Below are 17,645 nucleotides of genomic sequence, written 5' to 3'. Positions count from 1 at the left end.
GAACAGCTTTAAAAAAAGTACCATTTCTGGCACACTGGCCCTGCTGCTGAAGAGCTGTTCCTCTTCCACCTCCTTCACCTGCTGGGATTAAAAGCTACAGGTAATGCTGGGGAGTAAATTAAAGGCTTTCCACAAGGAAATAAGCTAAAACAGTAAACAAAAGGCTGATTCTTAGAAGAGAAACAACTGAAGCTGTCACCAGGAAAACATGGTGATGAAGCACTCTGGTCCTCGGAAGTTGCCTTACATGTGTTGGAAATTACCTTCTGACTCAGCCAGCTCAGTGTGTCTGGTGCCACTGTGCTAAAAGCTTTTAGCTGACCTAAATACCCACGGTTTTCAAGGAAATAACATTTCCCATGAGAAATGTCACCACCAGAGCCAAGCCTTTCCTGAGAAAAGCCTGGGTTAGGTGGGTGATTTCTCCTGCTCTGGGAGCAGCCTCTCTGAGGAGCTGAGCTCCCACTGCTGTGTCCCCATGGGCAGCAGCTGCTCTGTGGGCACACCCAGAGCTCTGCTCTCACTCTTCTGCTGGGGGATCTCCAATGCAAGGTCCAAGTGAAAGCCTTTTAATCATCCTGCAGCCATCTCCTGGGAGTGTTCCTCCTTCCTGCCGCCCTTCTCCCTCCAGAGCCTGGCTTCTTACGCAGAGCTGGTGACTCATTCCCTGGGATGTCTTTGCTGAATTTGCCTGGTCACCTCTTTCCCTGAGCACTGCTTCCTCACTTGTCAGATGGTGAGTGAAGGAGCACAGGCACGGTGTGTGCTGGGATGGCACCAGCTGCTGACAGGATCCCCCTTTGCTTGTGCCCTGGGTGTCCCTGGGCAGGTGCCCCCCTCTGTTGTGGGTCAGAAGGGAACAATGTCTGTCTCCAATTCCATCCTTTTCTCTAAGACCCACCACCTGAGCTATGGAATGCTGTGAGCTATCCCTCCTCCCCTGGCATTGCACGTTCCAGGGTGCCATTCACAAGGACCTCAATGTGCAAAGAGAAGCTTTGTGAAGTCCAACAAAGGGAGTAGGAACTCCTGCCCCCAAGGAGGAATGACCCCACTCACCAGTGCAAACTGGGGACCAGCTGGCTGGAAAACAGCTTTGCAGGAAGAGACCTGGGAGGTCTTGGTGGATAACAAGATGACCATAAACCAGTGGTGCCTTCTCACAGTCAGCAACATCATGAGGTGGATTAAGAAGAGCATTGCCAGCAGGCCAAGGGGAAAGGAGGAAGGAGGTTTTGATTTCATCCTTTTTGACCAAGCACTGCTGCCACTGGCAGAAACTGGGTTGGCACCTTGTGAGTGTTTCAGATACTTCTTGCCAAATCTGAGGTCCAGCAGAATCCTGCATGGAGGATCCTAAACCCCAGTTCAAGGCTTGGAAAGCAGGACACAGATAGAGGAAAGGAACCTGCCAAGCATCACACAATTAAACCAGTGGTGGGTTGGGAGGTGACTGGACTCTCCCCTGAGAGCTGGTTCAGTTCCCTCAATGCTGAGTCCTGTTCTTGTAGATTATATATGTGTATTCAAAAGTTGTGAGTGTGCCCAAGAGCCTTAGGCTGGCCGAAGAGATGCTTTGTGTTCAAAATAAAGTCCTGTTTCCTGGAAACTAAACTTTTTTGGGGAAAAAAGAGCAGGGCTCAGCTGAACATTGCTAATAGAAGTTGTTTTTTGATGCTCTGAAAGAGGAACCAGCTCCTTGCTCCTGAAATGCTTCACGGAAATGGATTCTTGGGTGTTGTTTAGTTTTATTTTAACTGCAGTGAGAGGTTGCAAAACCAGAGAATTTGACGCAAAGAAAAAACCTCTGGAACTAGAGCATCTTCACAGATGTCCAGCAGAACTTCTGCATGGAGAGCAGTGCTGCCATAGCACAGGTGGTGAGAGCTCAAAGCAGGGCACGAGTCTGGGCTGCCTGTCCATCCATAGCCACAAAATACACTCAAACCAGAACAACTGCATGAATGAAAAGCAGCATTGTAGGGAACATGCACCGGCTGGGAGACCTGCAGAGCTCCTTGGAATAAAAGGATATGAGCAGTGACTGACTTTGACACCACCCATGGTAAGAAGCAGCAGCACAGTGCAACTTGCTGCCCCAGTGTCTGTGTTGGCTGAGGGTTTGACTGGTGCATTTTGGGGTTTCAGTGATAGCCAGGGCTGTGGGGCACTGCCACGGTGCTGGGGCTGCCTCTGTGCTCTGGTGTAAATCCCAGGCAGCGCTGCCAAAGCCACTGGGACTGCCCTGGCTCCACCACAGCTGAGCTGAGTGGCCTCACTCTTGCAGCAGTGGGAGAAGCCCTGGCAGGGTTTGCATTTCAGAGGAGCACCCAGAAACCCAGGTGCCTCCCAGAACCAGGCTGAGGAGCAGTGACACCCAGCTCTGTGTGGAGAGAAGCCTGTCCTAGTAGGTGGTGGTCCTGCTGGAAATCAGACCCAGCAGCACAGTGAAGAGGGAAAATGCAAAGGCTGGAGAGCCAAAGTATGGTGAAGTCTTGTCTCCTTTCAGCTTCTCCCACACCTTCTCCCACCAGAGGGACAGGCTATGCAGAACCTTCCCTGGGAGGCTCTGCACTGCCTGCACCCAATCCTGCTCTTCACCATCTGTCCACTTCCCCTGCCACAAATCAGCATCCCAGCAGCAGCTCGGGGAGATGAGTGAGGGTCACAAAACTCACCCCCTGGGCATGTACTGGGAAGCTGGGCTGGGGACACAGCCTGCTCAGTGACAGCCCTTCCTGCTGGGTGGTGAAGCTGCTCTCACAATGGTTTCCCATGAAAAGCCTGCACCAGGAAGTTCCCCACTTAGGCTCCTTGGAAAAAAAATCTTCCTCTGCAGGAAATTGCTTCTTGAAAACAGCCTGGCTGTCTGGAGAAGCTGCCGAGGAACTGACGTGTGCGCGGGGAGGTGCTGGATCTGCAGAGCCAGGGAGGGATGGAGCCCAGCAGAGCCAAGGGCCAGGACTCAGCACCAACAGGTCCTGCACTCCTTGTCTTGGGCCATTTCTCTCTTGCTTCACTCTTTTCTAAGGAGGAAGGGTTTTTCTGGCATACAAAAGGAGGAATAAATGGGATATGGAGTCTGTATTCAACTCCAGGCTGTGCAGGTTGTGTCCAACATGTGCCCAAGCCAGGCTTGAGGGTAGCTGTTATTGGCTTCTTAAGTCCCATAAATATCCTGTCCTATTCCATTGTTGCAGTGACAGACTCTGGAGGGTTTCATGCCAAAGGGAGCATTGGAGCTTTCCCTTCCTGTGGTCCTCTGCAGAGGAGGATTTGCTAGGGATGGTGACACAGCTCCCAGACCTTCTTATTTAAAACTCACTGCTAAAAGGATAAATAATCTTAAATATTCTCCAGTTCTTCTCTGGAAGGGGTCTGGAGCTCAGGAAATGAAGCAGGGTAGTAGGGAAATGGTGTTGCTTAAGGATGTTTTTTCAGTTTAATTAGATTGGAGCTGCCCTCCCTTGCTGGTGGAGCCTCTGGGCTCTCAGCTCCTGCTTAAACATGAGCCCCTTTCTCTCCTGGGTTTCACAGAAAACACACCCATTTCCATAAAAGTTCAGGGCTTTCCTCAAACCCTGAACATGGAGCCAGACTTTTCCTGGGTGGCCAGTGAGGGCAACAGGAACAAATTGAAGCACAGGACATGTCAGTTCTCTTTTTCACTCTGAGGATGGTGAAATACTGCACCAACTTGCCAGGGGAAGGCGTGGAGCCTCCATCCTTGAAGATATTGGAATGCCCTAAGAGATGCTGCTGTGAGAGAATAGCTGGACTGGACACGCATCAGAGAGACCTCCAGCCTCAGCCCCTCTGGGCTGCTGTGCCCCCTGTGAGATGGTAATGACCCCACTGCACAGGAGGCAATGGTTTGCTTCTTCTGCAGGAACCTGCCAGAGAACAATTTTGTTGTCTTTGGAGCAGAGTTCATTGACACATTGACAAGAAAGTCTCCAGCTGTGTAGCAAAAGGGCATCTTGGAGAGTCAAATGTTATGTCCATTTAATAGAAGAAAAATGGCATTACCCCAGGACCTCCAATGCCAGTTCCACATGCTTGTGGCTGCCTTGTGTTTCACGAGATGCTCCACAAAAGTTTTCCTTGTGGTACTTCTTCCCCAGCCTCCATCCACCTGCCTTGCCATGTGGAAGATGCTTCCAGGGCTCAGCATCCCCACAGGATGGAGCCCAGCATCGGAGACTTTGCCCCCAGGCAGGGCTGTGTTAGGAAGGGTGAATCTGTTCCCGTGGCTGAGTTGGATGCCTGCAGTGCCAGAGCTGATGCTCCACGGGGATTGTTTGCTGCAGACAGGAGACTTGGACCCTCCTGCTGAGTGTTTGTGGGTGAAAGGCTTCGCCAGGCCAAAGTCATCTGACATTTTTCTCGGGGGCGGGTGAAGTTAATGAGTCCAGATTAGGCAGTGCGGAGGCTGGGGAGCTGGATTTCTGCTGAATATATATGAAGACAAATGTAAATTCTAAACTTTCTAGGGAGTATTTTTACCCTGGCTCAGTGCTAACATTGATAAAAATAGCCACAAATTAGTGCAAGAGTAGAAAGTAAAATTGGGGATTTTTTTTTTCCCTGTTAAAACCATGCATCTGCTACCATAACTACCAGGAGTTAACCTCTTCCGTGCATTAATGAAACATGGGGTAAACCATCAACAAGTGCCCTCTCCTGACAAAATAACTCCTACTACATTAAATAATTAGGAAGGGAAGCTGAAATTAAATAAAAAGTCTTTTTTTAAAAATTTATTTTTAAAGATAGAAAAAAGTGATTCAGTCCTAGAAATTCAGCACTGCAAGAGGATGTTAACATCACACCAGCCCACCTGCCTGGTTCCTTAGCACCCAAACGCTTGCAAAGGTGATGGGAGGTATCAGCTCCATTCTACAGATGGGAAGTACACAAAACTGTGGATTCACTCAACGTCACAGAGCAAACCAGAAGCTGGCCTGGGGGCCCAGGTTACCTGAGCAACTTCCCAGCTGAAATCTTGCTAACAAAACAGCTTTGAGCTGCCAGTCCAGCATTAAGCTGCCAGGAAGGTGCTTCCTGTCTTGGTGCTGATGGATATTTGATCACAGGCACCTGAGCCAGGTGAAGACTCCTTCTAGAAGGAATTTAATAGCTTTATGGGCTGGCATCTGGGCCACCAATCATACCTAATACCTCTTATTAGATGTAGCAAACAGCTGATGAGCTGTGAAAAGGTAAGTCCTATGAAGCTTTAGCTGTTACAGCCCAGGTCTGTGGGAGAGAGGCTTGAAGGAAAATCCTTTGGGGGTGAAGTGTTGTGGAGAAAGTGCATGTTACACAAAAAAAAGGTTTTCAGAGGTTCATTTTTAAGAAGAAAATATATATTAACTTCTGACCAGCTTCTAATTTACTTTGCTCTGTAAATCCTTAGGAGCCCCTGCCTCACCTAAGCTGTAGGTAGTACCATGCATCCCCTAGGGGTGTGACACCCTCTGCCCTTTACTCATCTCTTGCCTGTCCCCTTGGCTCAAAGTAGGGTCTGTCACATCCTTGGGAGCAATGCCTCTGCAGGGGCTGCCAGGGCCTGGAGTGGGTTTTGGGCAGACATCTGCTAATGGTGCACTTACCTTGTGTTCTGCCATGACTCATGGTCTTTGTTTCTAAAACATCAAAACAGCCTGTGGGCTCTGCAGTCAGACAATCTGGGAAAAGAGAGGTGGTGGTGATGGAAATGAGGAACCTGAGCTGGCATCTGCATCAGCATCATGGGAGATGGGGACAGATGAAGACAAAAGCACTCTGAAGCCAAGCCAGCAAGATGAGGCTGTGGGCAAGGGGAAGTTTCCTGGTCACTGCACTGGGCATCAAGCAGAAGGACTGTTGGAGAAGAGAGCCTTTCCACAGCAGAAAAACAGCCAGAAAGATGCACACAACCTGTATTAGAAACTTGGGTCAGGTCTGGTATTGTGGTATGGGGATGATGGCAATCCCTGCGCTCCCCAGGGCAGTGGTCACCAAACCTGCTGGACCTGGGTTGGACAATGCTCTCAGGCACGTGGTGGCACTCTTGGGATGGTCTTGTGCAGAACTAGAAGTTGGGCTCAATGATCCTTGTGGGTCCCTTCCAGCTCAGGATATTCTACGATTTCATGAATCCACATGTAGAGTGGTTATCACTTTGTGCAGTCCTTGGGGCTTTTGGGACCTGAGCTGGAAGCTGCCCATTTCTGGACATGTGTTGTTCTGCCTGTCAGCAAAGCCTTGTGCATGGGGAGACAAACACCACCGGCGCTCCTGAGCCCTGCCAGCCGTGCTGGGCTGAAGGAGGTGCTGGCACACCATGTCCTGGTCCCAGCCTGCGAGCCACGTCTCAGGAAACCTTGCGGGGTCGAGATGCCGCCTCCATGGGAGGGAATTTCGGGGAATGCCCACAGCTCTCTGCAGAGCAGGGATTTCCCTCTGCCGGGAGAACCCCCCGCGGGTGGCAGTGCCCGATCCCGGCAGGACGGTGCCTTAGGCTGAGGCGCACTGTGGAGCCGCTGACTCCAGAGGGCAGCACGGCCACGGGCTGGCCCCGAGCGCCGCCGCTGCCCGCGGGCCGGCACGGGCACCCAGCAGCGCGACCCCTGCCCTGCGAGCCCGGAGCAGCCAGAAACGAGGGGAAGCTCTTCCAATGTCCCTCAGGTCCTGGCTGGGCAGGTAGAGGGTGTCACCTTTCTGTTAAGTGACATTATTTTGCTTTGGCCCTTCTCAGAGTGAAATCTGCGCTTGTCTCCGCAGGTGACGCGTCTGGAGCCTGTCCCGAAACTGATGTGGTTGTTGATGTGACCGCAGAATGGAGGTGAAACATTTCTCTTCTGGTTTCACAGGATCACACACTGGCGGCTACACCTGCCTCCCTCGCACCACCAAAAAGGATCCCTGTAAGATTTCTGGGCTGTTTTCAGCTCAACAGGGACTTTAGACCTAGATTTTCGTTCTCTGCACAAGCCGCTGCTGCTCCCCTTGTGAACTGAAGATGCTTCGAATAAACATTCTGAAAGGTCAGCTATTTTCACTGTGCCTGTGGCTTGCATAAGAACCTCAACATCCTCTGCTGCAAAGAGCAGTGTTAGGAACTTCCTACTGCCACACTGAATCACAATAGCTTCCCACAGCAACCAGTGGTAAAAATAAACTGGGCAAGGGGAAGTGGACAGCTTCTGCTGTTCCGCTTTCTTGGGCACACTTGAGTCACAAAAAAAGCGATGTACAACAAGACATTTATTTTGCTGATGCTAATGAAATCCATGAATGGTTCAGAACATGGTCCTGCTGAAATCACAGAGTGTTTTGCAATGAGACGCTCGCTGTGCTCAAAGTTAAGTGCGTGCTCAAACGCTGTCTTAAGTCAGTATTTTCATTAGGATCCAGCCTTAGGAATTAGACTAAAAGGAGGCAGTGACCCCTGCACATCCAAGTGCTGCTTTTGTACTAAAGGCACAGGAATACAGCCCTCTTGGTATGTTTCTTGTGTTTAGGGTCTATAAAAGAGCACAGAGGAGAGAATGGCTCTGAAATAGTTTCAGTAGTAGATCTCAGCTTTGGGAAAAGCAGATTTTGACCAGAAGAAAAGTGTCTTCAGATACAAATCAATTTGAAGTTCTGCCTAGAGACAATGCCATGAACAGCACAAGTTCTCAACAACATTACAACTAAGACTCTGTGTGTGCACGTGTTTGTTTGCGTGTGGGGGAGTGTTTTAAGAGCAATATTTTTCCTCTTACACAAGGTACAGCCCAGTTCTGGCTGAAATTCAGCCAGCTGGGAAAAAACTTGAGGAGACATAGTCAGGTTGCTGAGCCTAGGAATCTTCTGGTGAAACAGACCTGACTCTTCCCTTCAAACAGTGTGTGCTGACAAAGTTTATATTAAGAGGCTAAAGAGATGAAAAGTTAGGGAGAAAAAAATTGAATAGCTTATCTGTCCCAGACTGGGGAGAAGGAATGGTTCCCACTCATGCTTACAAGAATTTGGAGAGCAGGGGCTTGTAGGATAACCCAGGAGAGAAGAGACCACAGCAGAGCTCCAGTCAAACCTCTGGCTGAAAGCCGGGTCAGCCCTGGGGACAGGCCAGGTTACCTGGGGGTGTGTTGAGTTGGATCTTGAAATCAGTCGAGGATGGAGATTGCACAACCTCTCTGAGCAATCCACCAATGTTTGACTGCCTGCATGGTGAAAATAGACTGCAGTAGAAGTGGCTCATACAGAACCACACTTTTAATGTCATCCTGCTCATTAAAAAGAGAAAGATCAAATCTATTTTGTAACAGGAACAGTTTGTGTGAGGCACGGAAAACTTCTGGTACCAGAGGACTGATTCACATGAGAAGGAATGTTAAAGATGGAAGGAAACCAAAGGGTGCCTCCAGTTACATTCCTCTCTTGAAATGTTAGTGTTGCAGCACAAAAGGTTTGTATTTATAGTAGTGGATACCAACAGGGAAGATACTCTAAAAATAAACAAGGATGCACAGATAAAAACATCTATGTTGTAGCTCATTCTGAGAACGAAAGGCAATGCGGAGGCTTAATGAGTCTCAGTCGATTTTATTTTGGAACTGTGAGTTCCTGTCAAAGACCAAACAGCCTGGGCACGACCCACTCAGAAGCTGCGCGGGCTGGGTCACTTCACTGCCTGAACTCTTTATTAAGCCCACGCTCGGGGTAAGGGCCCGGGGTCAGCCCCGGCGGGCCGTGCCGTGCCCGGTGCGGTGCCGTGCCCGGTGCCCGGTGCCGTGCCCGGTGCGGTGCGGTGCCGTGCCCGGTGCCCGGTGCCCGGTGCCGTGCCCGGTGCCCGGTGCCGTGCCCGGTGCCGTGCCCCGCTGCCCTTCCCGCGTTCGGTCCCCGCCGTGGCCCCGCCCCTGCCCATATTGGGCTGCCCCGCTCCCCCTGCCGCGCCTCATTGGCTGTCGGGGCCCGGGGGGCGGGGCCCCTCGGGGGCGGGGCCGGCGTGTGCGCGGTGCGGCGCCGGGCGGGGCTGAGCCGCGGGGCCCCGCCGCCGCCCCGCCTCCCGAGGCATGACTCGCGGAGCCGCCGGCCAAGCGCCGCTTTAATTGAGGCCGCCGGCATGGGGCGCAGCGCGTAGGGCAGAACGGGGGCCGCCGCGCTCCGGGCCGCAGACACCGCGCACCCGCGGCCGTGCTGAGCGGAGCCGCGTCCGGCGCAGCGCAAGACCGACCCAGCGGAGCGGGGCCGCGTCCGGACGCCGCGTGGGGGTGGCCGGCGGGCCGGGCGCTGGCGGCCGCCGCTGCCGAGCCCCATGAAAACGCAGGTCTGGGGGAGCTCCCCGCGGGCGCCCATGGCTGCGGCGATGCCGTGCAAGAGCGCGGAGTGGCTGCAGGAGGAGCTGGAGTCGGGCGGCGGCCGCTCGCTGCTGCTGCTCGACTGCCGCCCCCACGAGCTCTTCGAGAGCTCGCACATCGAGACAGCCATCAACCTGGCCATCCCCGGGCTCATGCTGCGCCGCCTCAAGAAGGGCAACTTGCCCATCCGCTCCATCATCCCCAACCACGAGGATAAGGAGCGCTTCGTTAAGCGCTGCAAGGCCGACACGGTGCTGCTCTACGACGAGGCCACCGCCGACTGGCAGGACAGCGGTGCTGCCACCTCCGTGCTGGGGCTCCTGCTCCAGAAGCTGCGCGATGACGGCTGCAAAGCCTATTACCTGAAAGGTGAGGTGCCCCTCGCCCTCTCTCCAGCCCCGTCCCGCTCCCGCAGCCCTTGTCCGTGTCCCCTTGCGCAGCCTCTGGCCGGCCGCTGCATCCCTAGGGTGCCCATCCCCTGGTCGGACGGAGGTGGCTGACTGGTTTTGCTTCCTTCCCTTACCCGTTCTGCCCGATTTATTTCTGTTTTTCTCTATGTTTTTTTCCCCCTCCTCTGCATCCCGCTTTAATCCCCCGCACAAAATGGTCGTAGGCTGGAAGCGGCCGGGAGCGCCCCGCTTCTTCCTGCGTCGCCTCCCTGGTAGCGGCGGGAGGAGCCCCCCCAGCCTCGCCGCCGGCGCGGTCCCTCCAGCGCTGCCCCGTCCTAAGCCGATCCCGGCTGGGCAGCGCCGGGCGCCCCTCGCCTCCGCTCCCCGGAGGGAGCCTGTCGGGGCTTCCCCGCGTCGGCATCAGGCTCCTCTCCAACCCTCCGGGAGGAATGGTCGGATTTTGGAGGGCAAGAGAGCCCTTCTCTGTTTTTATCTTACCTCCCCACATAACGTAAAAGCCCTCGTTTGGGTTTTCCTCCTTTGCCAGGCAGTGCCTCCGTTCTGGGAGAGGGCAGCCGGCTGCTCCCCCGGGACAGGGCGATGGGGAGCGGGGAGCTGCGCTGCAGGAGAGCAGAACCCTCACACGCCCCTCCGCCAGGACTGGGGGCGCTTTGGGAGCTTTGGTTTTTTGGGTTTTTTTTGGCCATTTTGAAAGATCGCAGCGGGCTGAGCAGAGCCCGCAGCTGGGCTGCTGGGACCCTTCCCATCCTCCCAGTGCTCGCAGTCCGGTCGCTGGGTGGCGGCTTTGAGGCAGGAATAACAGGAGAGCGGGGGAGCGTGCGTGGGGGAGAGTGGTCAAGAAAGTTGCCACTTGCGGCTCTTTAAAAAACACGGCTGTTGCTTGATAGACCCTTTTTGGGGAGCCGGAGAAGCCCCTTATGGAGGGGTGTGTGGCGGCAGGGGGACAGTCAGGTATTTAGGGATCAGCTCTCGGGGCTGCGCAGCCGGCACACGCCTCCTTCCAAAACATGGTGAGGGGCCAGCACAGGGGTTGATCCCATTCCCTCCTCGACCCTCCGATCCCTGCCCGTGGGCGAATCTCTCATCCCGGTTTGGGGTTTCCCCATGGGCTCCGTTGCTCCCCCTTCGCTTTGGATTCCCGCTTTTCTTCCCGTCGTTCTCATCCCCAGCAGGAAGGAGCGGTTTTAAAGTTAGTCCTCAGCTCTCTCCGATGGGCAGAGGAGGAGCTGAGCCCCTTTCTCTGCCTTTTTCCGAGAGCCTCGGTGGGAAATGTTTCTAATTAAAATTCCAAAATGGCTCCTCGGCGCTGTCTGGCGGCGCGGGGGGAGGAGGAGGGCGAGGACGAGCCTTTTTCATGAATGGATGTGGCAGGAGCTGTCTGTCCTGCTCAGTGACCCCGCCACAACCGCCGAACCCACTAACGAAGTTTCCAGGAGCCCTTTCTAATTAAACCATTTGTCAGTGTCAGATCCCGATGGCTGAGCTCCGCTTTAATACTGCCTGGAAAGGAAGTTAGATCGGTGGGGTTTTTGCTTCCCTGCCTGTGCCTTCCTTCCCAAGCAGTTTAGCTGAAGAGCCGGAGAAAAAGTCTTAGGGGCAGACGTGAAGGGTCCCATCCCTCTGTGCTCCTGCTGTGGTTTGGGTGAAGAACAAACCTGTGACACTGCTCTATTGCAAAACCTATTTTGTAGTGATAAAATAATTGTGAAGATCACTCTGTGGCAAAACTTAGGGTCTTTATTCCTGCTTGGAGGTGAATAATTTCATTGGATTTTAGTGTCTGGGGTGAGTATGTGGTGGTTGTCCCTGATCTGTCTTTTCAGACATGGATACTTTTCTCTCTAAGTGGCAGTAATAGCTCTTGCCTAAATTGCCCCAAGACCCTTATTTTTGAGAAGCTGGCAAGGCGAGATTGTGTCTTGGCATTGATTTTCTTTGTGGATGTTTCTTTCTTTTGTGGTTGAGATTTGGCCCTGTTTTTCACAAGCAATATTGAACTTTGTAAGAACCACTCCTTGCTCTCCTGGGACCCGTTTGCTCAGTATCAGTTTGCCCAGGGAAGATAAGGGAGCAGGAAAATGCTTTTCTTGCTGTGAAGTTGAAGGGGTACCAACTTCTTGCTGGTAAAGGCTGAGTAACTTATGTTCACAGGTAGAAGGATTTCCTATTCTGAAAATTAACACATCTTTTTCTTTCTCTCTACCTCTCCCCTTCCCTCTGTCCTTTCCCCCTTCCCAGGTGGCTTTAACAAGTTTCAGACTGAATATTCTGAGCACTGCGAGACAAACCTTGACAGCTCCTCACCCAGCAACTCTCCCCCAGCATCAGTCCTTGGCCTGGGAGGGCTGCGGATAAGTTCCGACTGCTCGGATGGCGAATCCGACAGGGAACCCAGCAGTGCCACGGAGTCGGACGGGAGCCCCATCCCGAACAATCAGCCTGCCTTTCCAGTCCAGATCCTACCTTACCTGTACCTGGGCTGTGCCAAAGATTCCACCAATCTGGACGTCCTGGGCAAATACGGCATTAAATACATCCTGAATGTGACTCCTAACCTGCCAAACATGTTTGAGCATGACGGAGAGTTCAAGTACAAGCAGATCCCCATCTCAGATCACTGGAGCCAGAACCTCTCACAGTTCTTTCCCGAGGCCATTGCTTTCATTGGTAGGTAGTTGGCAGAACATCTCTTTTCATACTCACCGCTTGGGAATGTGGTGTGCTGCTTCCCAGGGCTGCTGCTGTCTGCAGCCTCACCTCTCCGGGGCACAGCATTAGCTTAGCAGCCGAGTGTCATGCTGGGAGGTGGCACATCTGGTACATCTCACCCTGGCTCAGTTCAGGGAGGCCTCCCCTTCCAAAATTCAGCCCTCTTGCAGCACCTCAGCCGAGCTACCTGCAAGTGGTTGGACTGTCCCTGCTGCCTCTTGCCCCTGTGTGGTGATTTGCACTGCTGTGAAATGGCTGAACCCAGGCAGTGGGGAGCTCCTTTGCCTGCTCTACTTGGGGATGGGAGCTGCTTTAGTGTGACTGGTGCCAGCAATTCCTTAGCCCCAAATGTGGTTAAAATCAGGGAGTGCGTGTGTGTGTGTGTGTGTGTGTGTGTGTGTGTGTGTGTTTTCCCGAGGGGATTTGCTAGTCTAGTTGGGATCCTGCTGTAAGTCACCCTAGCATAACTAACTCCTTGTATGGATACTTCTCCTAAGGTAAGTGTCAACACAATGAGTTAGTGATTATAATTACACTGCAGAGTTTGGATGGAAAAACTGCTCTGTAGACAGCCCCTGCGACAGTTTTGGCTGGTGGTGGTGGGGTTCAGGAAGGAAGATCTCTTCTCTCAGGCCAGCCTTGACTTTGAGAATTGCTTCTTATTCTGTGGGAAGTGAATGGTGGGCTGAACAGTTCCAGGCTGACCTGTGCTGTTTGCTCACAATAGTCATTAGCCGAATCAGCCCTGTTTTATGGTGGTGAATGGCACAGGCAGTAATATCACTGTTAACTATTGAAGGCCCTGTGGCTCCATGTCTGATTACAAACACTAGTGCAGTAAAGGAGAGGGGACCTTTGCCTGCAGACTGAAGCCTGTGCAGCCCATTTCAGACCCCGTAGCTTGCTCTTGCTGTGCTCTAAGGCCTGAAATGGGGCAGAGCAGTGGTGGATCCTTGGCTGCTCTTCAGCTGTCAGAAACCCTGATTCCCACACACTCTCCTTTGCCGCCAGCTTCTGCCCTCCAGCAATATGACTGTGGTCAGAAGGTGCTGCTTCAGTGTGGCAACAGGGACCTGTCTGATGTCCATCTGCACTTCCTGCATGAGCAGGGTGTTAAACGTCAGGGGTGAGGTACAGTGTCCCTGCTGACATGTGGCATTTGGGATCTGTCTGCTCCAGTCAGTCCATGTCTCTGTGAACACCGAGCTTGTGCTTTCCAGTTAATGACAGGAAATGGAGGATTACCTCACTCTAAAACCAAACACCAAGAAATGCTGTGCAGGTCAGATGAAAGGCAAAAATGTCTGGAAAAATGTTGAACAGGAGAGCCTGGGGGGAGGGCTGGGTGCACTGGGCGGTGATTGCCCACTCTACTGGAAATTCTTGCCTGGTTTTGGAGGCTGGGCAGAAAACCTGTTGTGGCTTGGGTCTGGATTTTTGTTTTGCCTGCTTCTTCTTTGCCCTTCCCAGTGCCTACCGTGCCTGAGTGTCTCGTACCTCCGGCTTTGCCCGAGGATCCTCTTTCTCCTGCCACTTTTTCGCTCCCCGCCAAGCTCTCAGTCAAATGACTGACTTCAAATAGGGCTGCCCAGAAGTAGAAGCAGCGCTGGGTACTTGCGTGCATTCAGTGCTCTCAGTGGCGTGTCCCTCTTTCAGCACTGAGATGTCAATTCATAAAGGGATCACGCTGTTCCGGCTGTGCGAGAGACAATGAGTGTGTGTGTGCTTTTCAGTTGGTGGCAAGGGAGGGGAAATTTCGCTGCTGTTCTCTCGCCATTTTTTGGTCCAGCCTGCATTCCTGCTTCCCGCTACCATTCATCCCGAGAGCCTCCTCCAACACAAGCATTTGTTTGTGGTGAAGTGCATTTCTGTCAATCCTAAAGAACAATTTCACAATAAGGGAAGTTCCTGCACTTCAGACTCCGCTTAAATTGGCATTGGCTGCATTCATGTAACTTTCTAGTGGTAGGAGGACAGGAACAGCGAAAGAGAACAGCTCATGCAGTGCTGGGCTGCAGCCTTGCCCTGAGCGTACAGCCTTCCCTGGTTTAGTTGGAGTTGAGGTGGGTGTGCTGTGCCCAGCCACCAGCATCTCCCTGGAGCAGTTGTCTCCAGCTTCATCTGCCTCCTGTGGGTTACTCCAACTCTCTTGAGTAGAGGGTATTGATGTTCCATAGGCAAGGGATGTGTTGCTCAACCTGATTGATAATTCTCAAGCACATGAGGTGCTTGGCATGCTGGGGATGTGCAGCTTTGCCATGCAGCAGGAATATCTCGGGAGCCCTGTGGGGGGAGATGTGGGTGTCCAAGGGACATGGGATGGTGTCACTAGGGGCAGGGGATCTAGTTCTGGCAGTCATCGTGGTGCTGGGAGCTTGCAGCTGCCACCTGGCCCTGCTCCAAAGCCATGTGGTTTTGGTACAGAATAATAGACTCCCCCTTCCCCTTGTCTTGTTTCAGATGAGGCCCGTTCCAAGAAGTGTGGGATCCTCGTTCACTGCCTCGCTGGCATCAGCCGGTCCGTAACAGTCACTGTCGCCTACTTGATGCAAAAACTCAACTTGTCCCTGAACGATGCCTATGACTTTGTGAAAAGGAAAAAATCCAACATTTCCCCAAACTTTAACTTCATGGGCCAACTCCTGGACTTTGAGAGGACTCTGGGACTCAACAGCCCCTGTGACAACCGCTCGCCCAGTGAACAGCTCTACTTCACCACCCCCACCAACCACAACCTGTTCCAGCTGAACACTCTGGAGTCCACATGAAGAGGACGCTGTCTGGTCGGGAACTTGAGCATCGAATCGCTTCTCTTGAGTATTTCAACTCTTACGAAAATATCTGTCTAGCCAGGCAGCTCTGAGATGAGTAGCTTCTCTGGGCAGAGGTGCCTGGTCGCTGCTTTAGGAAGGCTAATGCCGCTCACTAAGTATCCTGATCCAAGTGGTTTGAAGAGGTAGTGTTTTTACAGGGGGTTATTTAACAGGGGCGATGTTACAGCATTTCGGACGCAGCTGTCACCGGCAATAACCGCTTTCCTGGGTCCATTGAGACTGTCAGAACACGCACACGTGTGAAGAGCTACCTGGGGTTAGCTTGCTGTGGAAAATGAGGAGATTTATGCACTTGGAAACCTTGAACAAAAGGTGTTGGGCCAAGACTGTTTTAAAACCCAAGTTTACTTTTTTTGATTTAAAAAAAAAAATGAGAAAAGGTAGATCTTACTCGAGCCTTGGGTTCAAACTCTTTTTAGATATGTAAGTTCTTGACTGTTTGTACAGACCAGGTTGCAAAACCAGTATTTTATTCTGTTTCTTGTTTGATCATTTATTATTTTTTTTAATCAAATGTTTATATTGACCAAATGCATTTTGCACACTTTGTGAAGCCTTGGTATGTCCTGGCATATTACTGGGTACTCCAGAGAGAGATACATGCTGCTGCTGTTGTTGTTAGCATCTGGTAGGAAGCTTTGTTATGTGTGAAGGCCAGTTGGGCTTAAACGCAACCCCTTCACCACTCCTGCACTCACAATCACAAACTCTGCACTGATTCAGCCAAGGTGACTAAGCCGCAAGCTTTTTTTTAATGCCACCCCTGCCAAAAACACTGTTTGCTATTGCCAGAGGTAAAACTCTCGTAGCCTCCAGAGTTGGTAGAAGCATGTCTGAGCCCGGCTTCATTCTCTGCTGCCTGTTGACTGATTTAACATCATCCAGCTGGCCCGAAACCATTCCAGCTTCCCGAGTCCAGAAGGTAGTTGCAGTGCTGGCGTTTCTTGTGCACACCGGATTCTTTCCCACGTGTGCGGGGTGGAGGGGGAATGCAGCGAGCGCCTGGAGCAGAGCGAGGATTGTGTGGCGGGACGGGACTCAGTCGTCACGCACGGAGCGCGTGAGGGGAGTGAAGAGGTGTGGAAATGATGAGGAAAGCATTGTAACAGAGAATTTTTTTATATATATATATATATATATATATGAATATATATATTAACTGGCAAATTCTGAGATGATTGGAGCTTTCAACAGAGGTTCTGATTTTTTTTCTTCCTCTTTCGAATAACTTTATGCCGTGCCTTCTATTCTGAGAAGACTTGTATGTATTTCTGGCTAGTGTTTGGCAAACTCCTTTTACCAAGCTGGGAGGGGAGGAAGTGGTAATAATTTCTGGGAGGAGGGCAGAACGGATTTAGAGATTTCTTTATTGGCTGCAATGTAGTCCCTCCTTTCTCCCCCCTCCCTGTCCACTTTAACTCTCATGTAAGTGAAAAAAAAAAAAAAAAGCCACGGATTTTTTTCTAAATATCCAGTTTTTTGTACTTTTTTCAAGAAAAATAAAAAATTATTAAAAAAATCTCCATCTGGAGGAATGTTTGACGCTGTCACATCCTGAAACTGTTCTTTTTGTTAAAGATGTTATCAGAATGTTGGAATGAGCTTCTGTTTCTTGTTTTCTGGTTGTTTTTTGTTTGTTTGTTGGGTTTTGTTTGCCACAATGTTGGGATTGTGGGTCATTGGAAGGGAGAATGGGCGTACGGTTGTGAGTGAGAAAATTGAGAATATCCTAATTGCATCTTACCTCATGGAGGAATTTATTTTTTCAGGGATTTTTTGACAGTGCATCTCTATTGCATTGCAGCTAAGCTGGTTTGTAAAGGCTTCCTGTGCTGTTAGTGGTCTTTATTCTTTAAAGGAAAAAAATAAGATGCATCTTCTGATTAGTACAAATGAGAGCTTGTTAGTGAGGAATGGTTCTGCTTTCTGAGTTATGAAGGAAAATTAGTGACCCTATATATACTGATCCAATATTGGAACTTTGTTTATATTGCAAATAAATATTATTTTTTCTTTAAAAACGATGTTTGTGTCAGATCCTTGTCTAGCCTCTGCCCATATAAGGGCACGCTGCTCTTATCCATTTTTTATGGTCGATTAGGATCCTTCTGTGACCATGGAGAGCATTTGCTGGGCTGTGTTCAAGTGTGGTGTTTGGTTTCATGCACAGCTTAATTTTTAAGACCTGTGGTAAAATGGAGAGGGGGAGGTGGGCGGGCGAGGAGAGGGATAGGGGGTATTGGATAAACTGGAGAACAAAGAACAGCTTGAGAATGGGACTGGCTTTGACCCCAGCCATTCCTCTGTGCCAAAAATAAATAGATAAACTAAAGACACTTTTGTTCGCTGTTTAAGCCTGG

General features: G+C 51.4%; 1 protein-coding gene across 1 annotated transcript; it reads left to right on the top strand.

Annotated features, from left to right (window-relative positions):
* The first annotated feature begins 9,101 nt into the window (after window positions 1-9,101).
* On the top strand, window positions 9,102-17,300 carry DUSP7 (dual specificity phosphatase 7). Its single transcript, XM_084214359.1, has 3 exons — window positions 9,102-9,701; window positions 11,981-12,409; window positions 14,912-17,300. Exons 1-3 carry the CDS (start codon window positions 9,290-9,292, stop codon window positions 15,217-15,219), a joined length of 1,149 nt encoding a protein of 382 aa, XP_084070485.1. The 5' UTR covers window positions 9,102-9,289; the 3' UTR covers window positions 15,220-17,300.
* Window positions 17,301-17,645: the final 345 nt, after the last annotated feature.

This window comes from Fringilla coelebs (assembly GCF_963513975.1).
Source record: "Fringilla coelebs genome assembly, chromosome: 13".
Taxonomy (NCBI): Eukaryota; Metazoa; Chordata; class Aves; order Passeriformes; family Fringillidae; genus Fringilla; species Fringilla coelebs.
Note: the sequence above shows the minus strand (reverse complement) of the source record. Positions and strands in the feature narration are given on the sequence as shown.